The sequence below is a fragment of the Lonchura striata genome, chromosome 6, assembly GCF_046129695.1.
Source record: "Lonchura striata isolate bLonStr1 chromosome 6, bLonStr1.mat, whole genome shotgun sequence".
In the NCBI taxonomy this organism is placed as follows: Eukaryota; Metazoa; Chordata; class Aves; order Passeriformes; family Estrildidae; genus Lonchura; species Lonchura striata.
Window position 1 is genome coordinate 66,671,423 of NC_134608.1, and position 13,732 is coordinate 66,685,154.

General features: G+C 56.5%; 1 protein-coding gene across 1 annotated transcript in view; it reads left to right on the top strand.

Annotated features, from left to right (window-relative positions):
- Window positions 1-13,732, top strand: part of LOC144246355 (uncharacterized) — a 511,900-nt gene that overhangs the window by 139,919 nt on the left and 358,249 nt on the right. The window contains 1 exon segment of the mRNA XM_077783740.1: window positions 1,172-1,180. Within this exon segment, the coding sequence (XP_077639866.1) occupies window positions 1,172-1,180 (9 nt within the window).

Consider the following 13,732-nt stretch of genomic DNA (forward strand, 5'->3'; position numbering starts at 1 on the left):
TGTTGCTGGCTGGATTGCTGAGGGCTCCCAGGTGCCTCTTGGTGGGGCTCCTCTGGAGCTCCTGTGGGGCTGCGGCGCTGCTGCCGGGCAGGCTGGCCGGGCTGGGGAGACCCTGAGGGGACGGGGCCATTAAGGGATGAGGGGCTGTGGGAGCCCTGACAGGACAAGGCAGTGGGAAGGCACGGGGGGGACGTGTGAGGGAGTGGGTAACGTTGGCTCAGGGAGGAATGTGGGTTGGAGCCAAAGAGACCACTCACCCCGATGTTCATGTGGCAAACAGAGCTCGTTTATTCTCAAGCCCTTCCTTCTAAAGGGCCTTTGAAATACCCAGTCTGGATGATTTCACTGGTCTGATCTCTGTGCCCCTTCAGATTCTGGCCTGGGGAATGCCTGCAGCCCTGGGAGAGATGTGATGGGCCCGGCCCCTGTCAGTCAAACCAGGGCTGGTACATTCACCCCGTACAAGCCAGCCTGCACGGTGACACGGCAACAGAGTGCGAGGCACAGCTCCGGGAGCTCCCCGTGAACCTCAGCTCTGGGACCACTGTCTGCCCCAAGCTTCAGGGGCTGCAGTGGGAGCCCGGCTGGGCTCTGCCCTGGGGCCATCCTGCAGGGACAGCTGCAAACAGGGAGCATTCCCTGCCACAAAGAGCCAAGGCAGGGCTGCAGGGCAGCTGCTCCAGCCCGGACTGCACTGCTGAGTGCTGTGCTCTGGGGCTGGGGCTCCCTGCACAGGAGACTGCACTGGTGTGTTAGAGGAGACAGAGAAGCTGCAGCTTCAGCCTAACTGAGGTGGGTGCGTGGGCTGGGAAGAGTGGGGAGGCTCAAGGGGATTCACAGAGCTCATCCTGCTGCAAGGATGAGGAAAAGGGAGCGGGAACTCAGCAGTGAGGAGAGCTGGGGGCTGGAGAGCAGCTCTGAATGACACTAAAATCCCACCGGACCTCTGAGACATTGCTGCTCCTCAGCCAGTGACAGGATGAGTTCCTAAGCCTGGGGCTCAGCCTTCCTCATGGTGAGGGGCAACAAGGAACGCAACAGTGTGATGGAGACTGGAATGGGCTGGGAACTCACTGGGGAAAAAGAAGGAGCAACTGGGAAGTAAAAGGCAGGTGGGGGAGAGAACAGTTCAGAGAAGGGCTGAGGTACTGCTTGAGCAAGCTGCAAAAAGTCATTTGGGGTCATCCCAGATTGATTTCATTACAGGAGTTATTGAACAAGTTTATTTTTTGGGTGGCTGCATGTTTTCTTGAGCTGTATTGCTAAAATGCTCAAGCCAGTCTGTGCTGCAGGTCACCCCATTTCTCCTTTGGCTGATTGCAGCCCGGTGCTGAGCTCCAGCAGGGCCCTGGCAGAGCCCAGAGCAGCCTCAGCACCCGCAGAGCCCGGCTGCAAGGAGAGAAACCAGAAAGCCCCGTCAGCTGAAGGCTCCTGTCCCCTTGTCCCAGCCGCCCGCGGTGCCCAGGCCATGCTGGCCATGCCAGAGCTGTGCCCAGAGCTGCCCATCACTGCTGCCTTTGGGAGCAGAGCAGGAGGGCAGGACATGTGCCCAGCCTGCAGCCAGCCACGGCACCTCCAGCCCTCAGCAGCTGCCCAGAGCAGGACGCTCCTGTGCTCGCTGCCATCTCCCCAGAGCTCTGACCCCACCATCCCCAGCAGACACCTCACGGCATCCCCCGCTGGAAGAAAAGCTGCTCCCAAATGATGCCCTCAGCCTTCTCCAAGGGCACGGCCCATCCACGCCACAGCTGCTCCCAAGCACGTCCTGATCCAGACTGGGGACCACCTGGAACACTTCCTCTAGAAAAACAAACATCAAATTATGGAAAATAGGTTACAGACAAAAAGGGGAACAAGAAAAAAGGTCAAAAATCTTACCTCTGTCAGGGCCTTAAGGAAGGCCCAACCCCTGCATGCCAAGGAAAAACCCACCATGGGTGAGGGAATCCCAGGCTTTCTCCCTTCCCCTGCACTGCCCCCATGGTGATCCCAAAGCAAACAAGGGCAGTGGAGCAGCCCAAGTCCTTCCTTGCCTGCAAAGCAAAGCAGCCCCTGCACAGGGTCTGGAGTCCCACCTCTGCTCCCACCATGGGGGTTTGTTTGTGTCAGGCTGGCTGCCCCAGCCCAGCCCCAGCCCGGGGCACGGTGGGTGCTGGGGGCTGTTGGCAGGGCCAGGAGCCCACTCCCATTTCATATCCACCCCAGCCCATGTCCCCAGCCCTTCCAAAAGCAGCCTGGCAGCCGACTGAAGGATCAGCTGCATCTGCCCCAGCAAAGGGGGAACCTTTGGTTCCCAGCCAGGCTGTGCAATGCCCAAATCTGGGAGCATCCCCCAGTGTGTGGACTCATCTGCAAATTCCCTGTGGAACCTGGCTTTGGAGAAGGTGTCAGAATCAAAGTCCACCATCTTCAGCCTGCCGGTGGTCAGGTGGAGCAAGAGGTTGTCATCCTTGACGTCATCCTCGCTGTCCCCAGCAGCAGCAGCCCCACCTGGGACAGCTTCTCGAGGGGCTCCTTCTCCTTCCCTGGGCCAGACCAGGCTGTCAGGGCTCTGCCCAGGGCCCCAGCCATCCATGAACCATGGCAAGCAAAACCAGGGGGATGGTGGGCCCCAGTGCTTGCCACACCAGGTCTCCAGCTCAGCTCCAGCCCATGAGCTGCGTCTTCCCTTCTGCTGACCCCTGCTCAGAGCTACAGGCAGGACAAAACCTGTCTGGTTGTCTTTGCCACTGAGTGCCAAGAGATGTGTGGAGCTGTTACCTGCCAGGCCCCTGGATCCAACTGTGCACTTGGATTTCTCCCATCTTCTAGGGCAGAGGAACACCCTGCACCCAAGGATCACGGAAAATCTCTTCTAAGGATGGCATGTTCAAGGGCTGCATGGACAAACCCCTCTTAATGACATCCTGGCACTCTGGGGAGAGAAACCAGAAATCACCAGTCATTTGGAGAAGTTGCCCCCTGTTCCCGTGCCCAGGCCATGCTGGGTGTGCCCAGAGCTGGGCCTAAACTTCCCCATGGATTCTCTGTTTGGAGGAGAGCAGGAGAACAGGACATGTGCCACCTCCTCAGCAGCTACCAGAGCAGGATGCGCATGAGCTGCTGCTGTCTCCCCACCCTGGCTTTGCCCCTGTGCCCAGAGATGAGGATCCACCTTGAGAGAGCCATTCTGGGAACAAGATCTGCCCCCAGATATCTCCTGGCTCCTCCTGAACGGGAGCTTCCCTATGACCACGTGGTGCAGCAGGAGGCCCAGGGTCCAGATCGTCGCTGCCTCGCCGTGGTAGCGTTGCTGGTGGATCCACTCTGGTGGGCTGTAGGACAGGGTTCCTGTGGAACACAGACACAGTTCATCAGGGGGATGCTGCTGCTCCCAGAGCCTGGCCCCAGCACCCCTGGGCATGCAGGGGCTGCCCCAGTGGCACACGGTGTGACCGCTGCCCTCTCGCCAGCACCTGGGTCCTGTGTACAGACTCAGGCCTGGAAAAGAAGCCACTGGTGCTGGAAGAGGGCAGTAGAAGCCCTGGGAAGGCACAACCATGACACACAAAAGAAACTCACCCAGTGGTGGAGAAAACCCCCTCTCCTCCCTGCTTGCATGGCCCCACAAAATGTTAATAAGCCAAGGCAAACAAGGGGAGCACAGCAGTCCAAGCCCTTCCTTGCCTGCACACCAAACTGTCTGGGGCATGGGGTCAGACCCCCCTCTCTGCTACCCCCATGGGGGTTTTTGTCGGGCTGGCTGCCCCAGCTCCAGCCCCAGCCCAGGGCACAGTGGGTGCTGAAGGCTGTCGGCAGGGATGGGAGTTGGCCCCCTCACACCCCACACAAATCAACCTGGCTCCAGCATTAATCCCATCCTGGCTGCAATAGGGGAAGCCCCAGTGCTGCACCTTGGCTGGGCCATGAGATGCCCAGAAGCATCCCCTGGCAGGGCTCACCTGCAAACTGGGTGTAGGCTGTGTCTTGGAGGAAAGTGCCACAGCCAAAGTCGATCAGTGTCAGCTGCCCGGTGGCCAGGTCGAGCAGGATGTTCCCTGGTTTGATGTCCCTGTGCAGGACCCCGCAGCTGGGGCAGCGCCGCACGGCCTCCAGCACCTGGAGGAGCAGCCCCTGAGCCTCCTCCTCCGCAGGAACCCCCGCTCCGCCAGGAAACCCGACAGGTCCTGGCACCGCTCCGGATGCTCCAGCACCAGCACAAAGCTGTCGGGGAGCTGAAGCCACTGCAGGAGCTGAATGACACCAGCACAGCCAGAGGAGACCTTGTCCAGCAGCGCGATCTCCAGGGCTGCGCTGGTGCCGTGGGGCTGCGGGAGGAGCACGATGCCGTCAGTGGGGATGATGCCGTGCCGGGGGTCGGGAACCCCTCGGCCAGCCCGGGATGCTCTGCGCCCTGCGCTGGCCCCACGCCCGCTCTCCCTCCAGGCGTCCTGGCAGCTCCCACCCTGCCGGGCCCCGGCTCAGCCCCGCCCGGCACGGCCCGGCTTCTGCCGCTGGCCCGGCTCATCACCAGCTCACCCCGGTGCCGGATGCTTTCGCTGCTTTCGCTGCTTTCGCTGCTTTCGCTGCTGCTGCTGCCGCTGCAGCTTAAGCTCGATGTCCCTGTGTCCCCGTGTCCGTGTGTCCATGTCCATGTGTCCCCGTGTCCGTGTGTCCCCGTGTCCGTGTGTCCATGTCCATGTGTCCCCATGTCCGTGTGTCCCCGTGTCCGTGTGTCCCCATGTCCGTGTGTCCGTGCCCGTGTGTCCCCGTGTCCGTGTGTCCCGTGTCCATGTGTCCCATGTCCCTGTGTCCCCGTGTCCGTGTGTCCCCGTGTCCGTGTGTCCGCTGCCCGCTTGCCCCCGTGCCCAGCCCCGCGCTCCCCGGGGCAGCCCCTGAGCCTGTCCAAACACGGGAACTTTGCCGTGTCCAGCCCAGACCCAGAGCCTGGACTCCTGCCCAGGGGCACAGGAATCCCCTCGGTCACAGCTGTGCATTGTCCCTGCTGAGGATCAAACACTCTTGGAGCACATTCCCTCAATGCTGAATTTGTACCTGACCCAAGAACTGCACTTAGTCCCCAGCACTGATTTCCAAAAAAAAGTAAGAAAAACAAAACAAAACAGGGGAAGGCAAACTGTGTGTAGCTCATGGTATTTTACACTGCCTAAAACTTGCCACGTCGTGGATCATAAAAGTGAGATCTAGTTGCAATTAATGGGAAGGAGAAGTAGTGAAAGATAGAAAAGGGTAGAATAAAAACAAACAGAGAAAAACATCTTGGATTGTTTCTTTCCATTTTCATTTCATTTCTTAAAAGCTGTTTCTGTTTTCCAAGAACCTTGGCTGGAGAATGAGGAAGCTTTGAGCAGCTTCTGTCACAAGATGTGCCACCAGCTGCAGCTTTTCTTGCCTTTCCACACCGTGTGTGCAGCTCGACTCTTGCAGAAAAGTGGGACAAATAGTTGAAGAACTTTACAACTTGTTCTTTCTTTTCCTTGTGGGCTGGGCAGTTGGGCCATTGGTGAGATTTTCACTATTATTGTTCTGCCCTAAGAAACCATGATGGGCTACCAGGAATTGTCAGGGAATGCAAGCCTGACTGAATGCAGAGAAAGAATCTCCAGAGCCTGCAGCCAGAAATGGAGAGCTGTGTGATAATCATTCCAACATCCCCATGGACAGCTTGAAAGTGATGTAGAAGATGAAAATGGGCTGACAGAGGGAGTTTGTTTCTGTGTTCAGTTTAGAAGCTTCCACATCTCATGCACTGATATATATCAAGAGTTCAATCATTTCATGAAAAGCACCAGAACATTCTGGACCTTTCAGGAGATGACTGTAAGAATCTGAAAAGGAGAAATGCAGGCAATGACTTGGTGAACTTTGTCTGGAAGAAGGGTCACTTTTTCCAAATAATTTCTAATCCATCTCCTCTGCATTTGTCTTTCAGAAAAAGGCCATTTTCATCCCAGATTCGCCATGAAATGGGAACCCTGAGCTTGTGGAAGTGCCTGAAAGATGCCCTGTTCCTCTGCAGGGACACTCGGGCTGAGACAGGAGCCAGAGCCCTCTCTGGGGAAGCCTCCTCCGAGCTGCAATTTGTGCCGTGCTGGGAGAGGAGGAGGAGGGGAGAAGGCTGGCACTGTGTGGCAGGAGCAGGAGGTTTGGGCCACAGGACATTCCGTCTGCGCCGCTGCCCCTCAATGGGCAGGAATGCTGTGGGGAAGACTGGGGGACACTGGAGCAGGATATGGATGACACTGGGGAGACTGGGAGGGCCTGGGAATAAACTCAGGTGTATTGGGAGGGACTGGGCTGTACTGGGAGGGACTGGAGGGGCACTGGGGCTGTACTGGGCTGTACTGGGGATGAACTGGGCTGTGCTGGGAGGGACTGGAGGGGCACTGGGGCTGTACTGGGCTGTACTGGGGATGAACTGGGCTGTGCTGGGAGGGACTGGAGGGGCACTGGGGCTGTACTGGGCTGTACTGGGGATGAACTGGGCTGTACTGGGAGGGACTGGAGGGGTTGAATGGGCTGTTCCCGCCTGCACCGCCTCCCATTGGCCAGGTCTCCCGCCCATCACGGCCCCAACCAATCAGCGCCAGGGATCATGGCTTTGGGGGCGGGGCCTGAGGCCTGCGCCATCTTTTCTTTTGCCTACAACTCCCGTCATGCTCTGCGGCCCCATAGAGCCCCATTAAAGCCGGGACTATAACGCCCGTCATGCCCCGCGCTCCACAGAACCCCGGTACCGCCCCCATCTGTCCCATCAGTGTCCCCCAGACCTTCCGGGACCCCCAAGTGCCCTCAGCGCCCATTCGGGACCCCCAAAATTTTACTGGCAAAGTACAAAAGAACAAGGAACTTTGGAAAAGTATTTAATACAAATCCAATCCAACTTAAATCACTTGTCACAGCTGTAACTTCATTCCCTCAGCCCATTTAACCTGGAAACCCCTAAACACTGAAGTTGTTCAGGTACCCAAAACTGTTCCATATAAAGAGCATTAGAAGGAGAGGAAAGAGAGAGAGAGACAGGAAGAGAGAAGCTCCACAGAAAGACACACATGTGACTCCCAGCTCCTGGGGCTCCAGTGTGGGCAAGACACAAACCCCAGGAGAAGGCAGAGTCCATACCAGGGGCTGACCTTGTGCTCCTTGGTTTTAAGCCCCTGGGCCTTCGTGGGCCTCCCCCCAGCTGGGACTTCTGATATCTCAGGTGTTCAGAGCTGGGTCAGCGCTGTCCCATCTGTGTGACTGATTGACAGCTCAGCCCAAGGTGTCTGGGGACATTGATCTCATCCAGCCTCTGACAGCGACCATGGTGACTCTGGGGAACCTCATGGAGCCATGGGTCAGTTGTGACAAGGCAGGTCCAAGGACACCCTGGTGACACTGGGGAACCTCATGGAGCCATGGGTCAGTTGTGACAAGGCAGGTCCAAGGACACCGTGGTGACACTGGGGAACCTCATGGAGCCTCATGGAGCCATGGGTCAGTTGTGACAAGGCAGGTCCAAGGACACCCTGGTGACACTGGGGAACCTCATGGAGCCATGGGTCAGTTGTGACAAGGCAGGTCCAAAGACACCGTGGTGACACTGGGGACCCTCATGGAGCCTCATGGAGCCATGGGTCAGTTGTGACAAGGCAGGTCCAAAGACACCCTGGTGACACCGGGGAACCTCATGGGACGATGGGTGAGTTGGGACAAGGCAGGTCCAAGGACACCGTGGTGACACTGGGGAACCTCATCGAGCCATGGATCAGTTGTGACACTGTGGGGACCTCGTGGAATCAGAGGAGACCATTGGGAAGCTCCCATGGATCCAAGGGCCCAGGGTGACACTGTGGAGCCCAGAGTGTCATGGAGGAGCCATTTTAACACTGTGGGTCCCCATGGAACCAAGGGAACATGGGACAGGCTGATGCCTTAAGTTTTAGCTTCCATATTTTCCCAATTCTGTGCTGTATCAGTCTGTAACTCTGAACTTCATGCAGAGTGTCAGCAAGTTCTTTTACAGTGTAGTCAGACAAAACAATCATTTTCCTGCCCGAGAACCATAGACACCGCTGCAGCTTCGGGCCCAAAAATTGAAAACACCAGCGAATGGAGGAGAGCAGACTGGGAGGGTGGGGCTGCATAACCTGAAGGTATAATTGGACAATTAACCCCAATATGGAAATGAACCAAATCTTAAAAAAGTGTGTAAACACGTGACCTGGCGTCCATCCTGGATGTACCCTCAGCCAGGCCCTTGTACTGCCCAGGTGAATCCTTTGAAGGCCTTTTTAATAAATCCCCACTTTACTCCTGTAACACTGTCCAGCCTCTGCTCTAGGTGGCCTCTCAAGGCATCAAGGCCTGGCTGGCTGGGCCACCTGGGGGCCACCTGACAGGTCCAGCTGACCTTGGCATGTCCAGGGCTGCTGCTCATCTGCCCCTGGGGCACTGGGGCTCGGTGCTCTCCTTCCTGTGGAAAGAACTGTCCTTCTCTTCCAGGTGCCCATGCCCAAAATTTGGATTCCTCTTCTTAGTTTGCTTCTATGCAAAGATTGTTCCCAGATGAAACCTGCCAGGACAGACAGACCTGGCTGGCTTGGCCACCCAGGGGCCACCTCTCATCTTCCTGTGAAAAACACTGGGACCCTGTGCTTTTCTTTCTTATGGGAAAAAAGCACCTTTCACATCCAGGCACCCATGGCCAAAGTTGGGAATCCGCCTCCAGGATTCCCTATATCCATGGATTTCTCCAAGGTGAAAGCTTCCTGGAGACACATGTCTGGCTGGCCTTGGTTTCCAAAGAGCTGATTTTTATCTGCATCTGAAACACTGGAGCTTTTTGCTTTCCTTTCTGATGAAAAGAACTCTTCTTCCTGCCCAGGTGCCCATGGCCAGAACTGAGATTCCACCTTCAAAATTCTGAATATCCAAGGATTTCCCCCAGATGAAAGGTGCCAGAGAGACAGGTCTGGCTCTCTTGGCCTATGGTGACCACCTCTCATCTTCTTCCAAAACACCTGGGCTCCACGCTTCTCTTTCCTATAGGAAAAACCATCCATCTCGACCAGATGCCCATGGACAAAGTTTGGAATCCTCCTCCAGAATTCCCTAGGTCCAAGGATTTCTCAGTGACAAAAGCTGCCAGGACAAACAGGTCTGGCTGGCCCGGCCTCCCAGGAGCCTTCTCTCTCTGCTTCTGCCCCTGCAACACTGGGGCTCTGGGCTTTCCTTCCTATGGAAAAGAATCATCATTCTTAACAATGCAGAAATGGCCGAAATTGGGGTTCCACCTCCCAAATTCCCTATATGCAAGGGTTGCTTTCAGACAAAAAAATACCACATCAGAGAGGTCTGGCTGCCTTTGGCCTCTGATGGTCACCTTTCATCTGCCCCTGAAACACCGGTGTTCCGTCCTTGCCTTCCTATGGAAAAGAACTGTCTCTTCTCCTCTAGGCAGTCAGGTCTGAAACTGGCATTCCACCTCTAAAATTCCCTATATCCAAGGACAAAATCTGCCAGCACCACCTGATCTGGCTGCCCTTGGCCTCTGGTGGCTGTGGCTCATCTGCCCCTGGAACGCTGGGGCTGGGTTGTTCCCTTCCTGTGGAGACCATGGTGGCATGATGAGGACCTGGTGGAACCATGGAGTCCATTGTGACACTCTGGGGCCACGGTGACACCACGGAGCTCCATGGAACCCAGAGACCACCATGACTCTGTGGGGCCTTGTGGAACCATGGAGACCATTCCGACCCTTCAGGGCCTCGTGTCACCAAGGGGGCATTGTGACACCTCAGGGCCTCCTGGAAGCAAGGGACCATTGGGACACTGTGGGGCTCCATGGAATGAGGGGAACAGGGAACAGGTCTGGCAGGCTTGGCCTCCCAGGGGCCACCTGACAGGTCTGGCTGATCTTGGAATGTCAAGGGCTGCTTCTCATCTGCCCATGAACCACTGGGGCTCCATGCTTTCCTTGCTATGGAAAATAACTGTCCCTCTTTTTCGACACCCATGGACAAAATTGGTACTTCCCCTAAAAAATTTCCTGTATGCAAGGGTATCTGCCAGAAAAAAACCTGCCAGCTCTGGCTGGCCTTGGCCTCTGGTGGTCGCATCTCAGTTGCCTCAGAAGCACTGGGGCTCTGTGCCTTCCTTCCTGCAGAAAAGAACTGACACTCTTGTCCAGGGGCCATGGCAGGAACTGGAATTTGGCTGCCAAAATTCCATCTATCCTATGATTGCTCCCAGACAAAAGCTGCCAGGACAGACAGTTCTGCCTGGCCTTGGCCTCTGGTGATATGAGCAGAATGTTTTCATTTGCAAACACCTTGGAGAGGGCCCAGAGATCTCCTGAGCTGGGTTTTGCAGGCCGCAAGAACATAACCCATGTATGGAGGCTGATGTGCCTGGGCTCAGCTGTGAAGAGACTGAGGACAGATCAGGAGTGGCCTGGAAGGGCTTGAAGGGTGGATGTGGAAATGGTGGAGCTTTTCTCCATAGTGGGAATCAGGCAGGGAGAGAAATTATGCCACAAATGCAGCTGGGGAAGTCCAGACTGGACACAGGAGGAGAAAGGAATTTCCCTCCCAGGGCAGGGCTGTGGTGCAGCACATCCCCATCAGGAGCCTGGAGCAGCCCAAGGCTTTGTGTGGCCAGGCAGGGGCAGCAGGAGGCAGAGCTGCCAGCAAAGGAAGGGCCAGCGAGGTGGGGCAGCCGGGGGTGACGACAGCCTGCAGGGACAGAGGCGCAGGGCAGGGACACCGTGGGACAGCCTGGGCTGCAGAGGGCTCAGGGATGTGCAGCAGCTGCAAGGCCCTGACAGAGCCAACCTGTGCAGCCCTTTGGCCATGGCTGCTGGCCCTGGGCCTGAGGCCACCAGGGGACAAGTGACCCTTGCAGCCCTGGGGCCTCAGTGCCTCCTTGTCCCTGCTCAGCAGCCTGGCAGGGGCCGCCCCATGGTCCTGCCCTTGGCACTGCACATCCCCACATGCCAGTGCCCATCCCGGGAAGAGCCCTGAGCAATGAGGGAGGGACAGGATCTGCCTTGCCAGGGGCTGGGGCTCAGGCCTGGGCCCTTTGCATTCCTGAAACACATCCAGGTTTGCTCAGCACCAGAGACACCTTTCCCTTGCTTGTGCCCAGCTCTCATCACTGACTCCAGTGTTCTGCTCTGACGGGAACCTGGGGAAACTTTCTCAGTGCTGTTCCTCAGTGGGACCCATTAAAACTTCAAGAAACTCTGGAGTTTTAATTTAACGTTGAGTTCTTGAGAAGTTTTTTGAAGACACTCTCAGGGACTGAGTCTGATGTAAACAACACCAAAGCCCTGAGAGGGTCATTAAAGTTTTCCTATTCCAGTTGTGGAGAAAGATTTCAATGTGCTTGTAAGAAATACACATTCCTGTTTTAAAGGGTGTATTTTAGTACATTTCTCTTTAGATCAGAGGCGATTGCAGCATTCTGTGATTGATATTGAGCCAGGGTCTCCCCTCAGGAGCTCTGGCCTGCTCAGAGAAGCTGTGCCCTGAGCTCTGGCCCAGCATGGATAACCTTGCTCCACATTGCCCCAGCCCATCCTGTCTGTCCTCACTCACCTGGGACCTGCTGTGCCTGCAGAGCTGGCTGCACCCAGCCTAAGAGGGGCTTTCCCTTTTTCTATGTTTGGAGCAATCTAAAACCCCTGAGTTTTCCATGAAAACAGACACCCTCCTCAGGTGTGTGCCAGCCCAAGGTGCCACCAAAACCACTCCAGACCAGCCTTGGCCAGCTGTGAGGGTGGATCATCAGCCCCAGCTGCACTGGGCACTGCAAGGGGCTGTGGCCATGGGCACTGCACTGACCCCACTGCTGGGTTTGGCTGCCACGGCAGCCCTGAGAAATTAAACTGTCCTTGGAAACACTGGGGAGGACTGGGACATACTGGGGAACACTGGGAATGCTGTGGGGTACACTCGGACATACTGGGAGTGAAACTGTTGGGGTCTGGGACAGCCTGGGAACATGAGGAATGCTTGCGAGGAATCTGGGTGGGCTGGGATGGACTGTGGGGGTAAACTGGGACACAGTGTGACATACTGGGAGTGAAACTGGGAGTGAAACTGGGGGATACTGGGATAAACTAGGGACATTGTGGGGAAGACTGGGCAACACTGGGGCATATTGTGGATCACACTTGGAGGAAGTGGGAGGGTTTGGGAATGAACTCAGGTGTATTGGGAGGGACTGGGCTGTGCTGGGAGGGACTGGAGGGGCACTGGGGCTGTACTGGGGATGATCTGGGCTGTGCTGGGAGGGACTGGAGGGGTTGAATGGGCTGTTCCCGCCCCCGCCACCTCCCATTGGCCGAGGCTCCCGCCCATCATCACAGCCGCTAACCAATCAGCGCCAGGGATCATGGCTTTGGGGGCGGTGCCTGGAGAGAGCGCCATCTTTTCTTTTGCCTACATCTCCCGTCATGCCCCGCAGCCCCATAGAGCCCCATTAGGGCCGGGACTACAACGCCCGTCATGCCCCGCGCTCCACAGAACCCCGGTACCGCCCCCATCTCTCATGTAAGTGCCCCCCAGACCCTCCGGGATCCCCAAGTGCCCTCAGCGCCCATTCCGGACCCCCCAAAAGCGTCCTCGGATCCCCTGAGTGCTCCCAGCCCCACAGGTGCCCGGTACAGCCACTTCTGGGAATTCCTCTCCTGTCATCCCCCGCGGCCCCAGAGCCCCTCAGAACACAGTTCCGCGCCTAAAATTCCTGCCGCGCCCTGTGCGGGATTGTCCTTGAGAGATATTTACTGGAATGCCTGGCAAAATGAGAACATGTTCAGACAAGTGAAAACTCTAAGTAAAAACTCTATTCTGTGAATGTGAGAAACTCTATATTATGAACAAAAAGGCCTTATTTTCCTAACACTAAGGAACCCGGTTAAATCTCCCCAAGCTCCCCCGGGTGCTCCAGAGCCCCCGAGCACCTCAAGTCGCGGCTCGGATGCAAAAGTGTCTCCCGGTGGCCTTCCCGGACCCCGAACGCCGCGTCCGAGCCACTTCCGGGACTACAGCTCCCATCATGCTCTGCGGCGCACGCGCAGAGCTGGTTCATCCGTGACTTCATCTCCCGTCATGAACCGCGCCCCGCCGAGAGCCGATGTGGCCGCGCCTAGAATTCCCGTGATGCTCTGCGGCCCCGTTGCACCGCATTGTACCCGCGCCTACAAGTCCCATCAGCCCCCGCGCCCAGCGAGCCCCGCCCGAGCCCCCCGAGTGCTCCCCCGGACCCCGAAGGGCCCCAAATTCCCCTCGCTGACCTCCAGGGCCCCGGACCCCCGAGTGCTCCCCCGGACCCCGAACTGCCCCTCAGGATCCCTGAGTGCCCCTCCAAGCGCCCGCCCGGCTCCCCCAGGGGCCCCCAGACCCTCAAGTTCTCTCTGAATTCCCTCCCCAGACACAAAACTGCCCCAAATGTGCCCAGAAATGTCTCCGTGGGCCCCAAAGTGGCCGCTTTTACTCGGTGAAAATTATAAAAAATGATGACGAAAATAATAAAAAGAAAGGAAATTAGAATAAAGAGGGCAAAATCAATAGCCAATAGTGGTCCATGAATTAATTAAGGTAATTGTCTTAATTAGAACCAATGACCAATAAGTTTTTGGTTGCAAAACACATATAGTGATTTTTTTATACAAGCATTAAAATGAAATAATAAAATATTGAATAATATTTTTATGCATAAGCAAAATAAAATTTTAATTGGTATT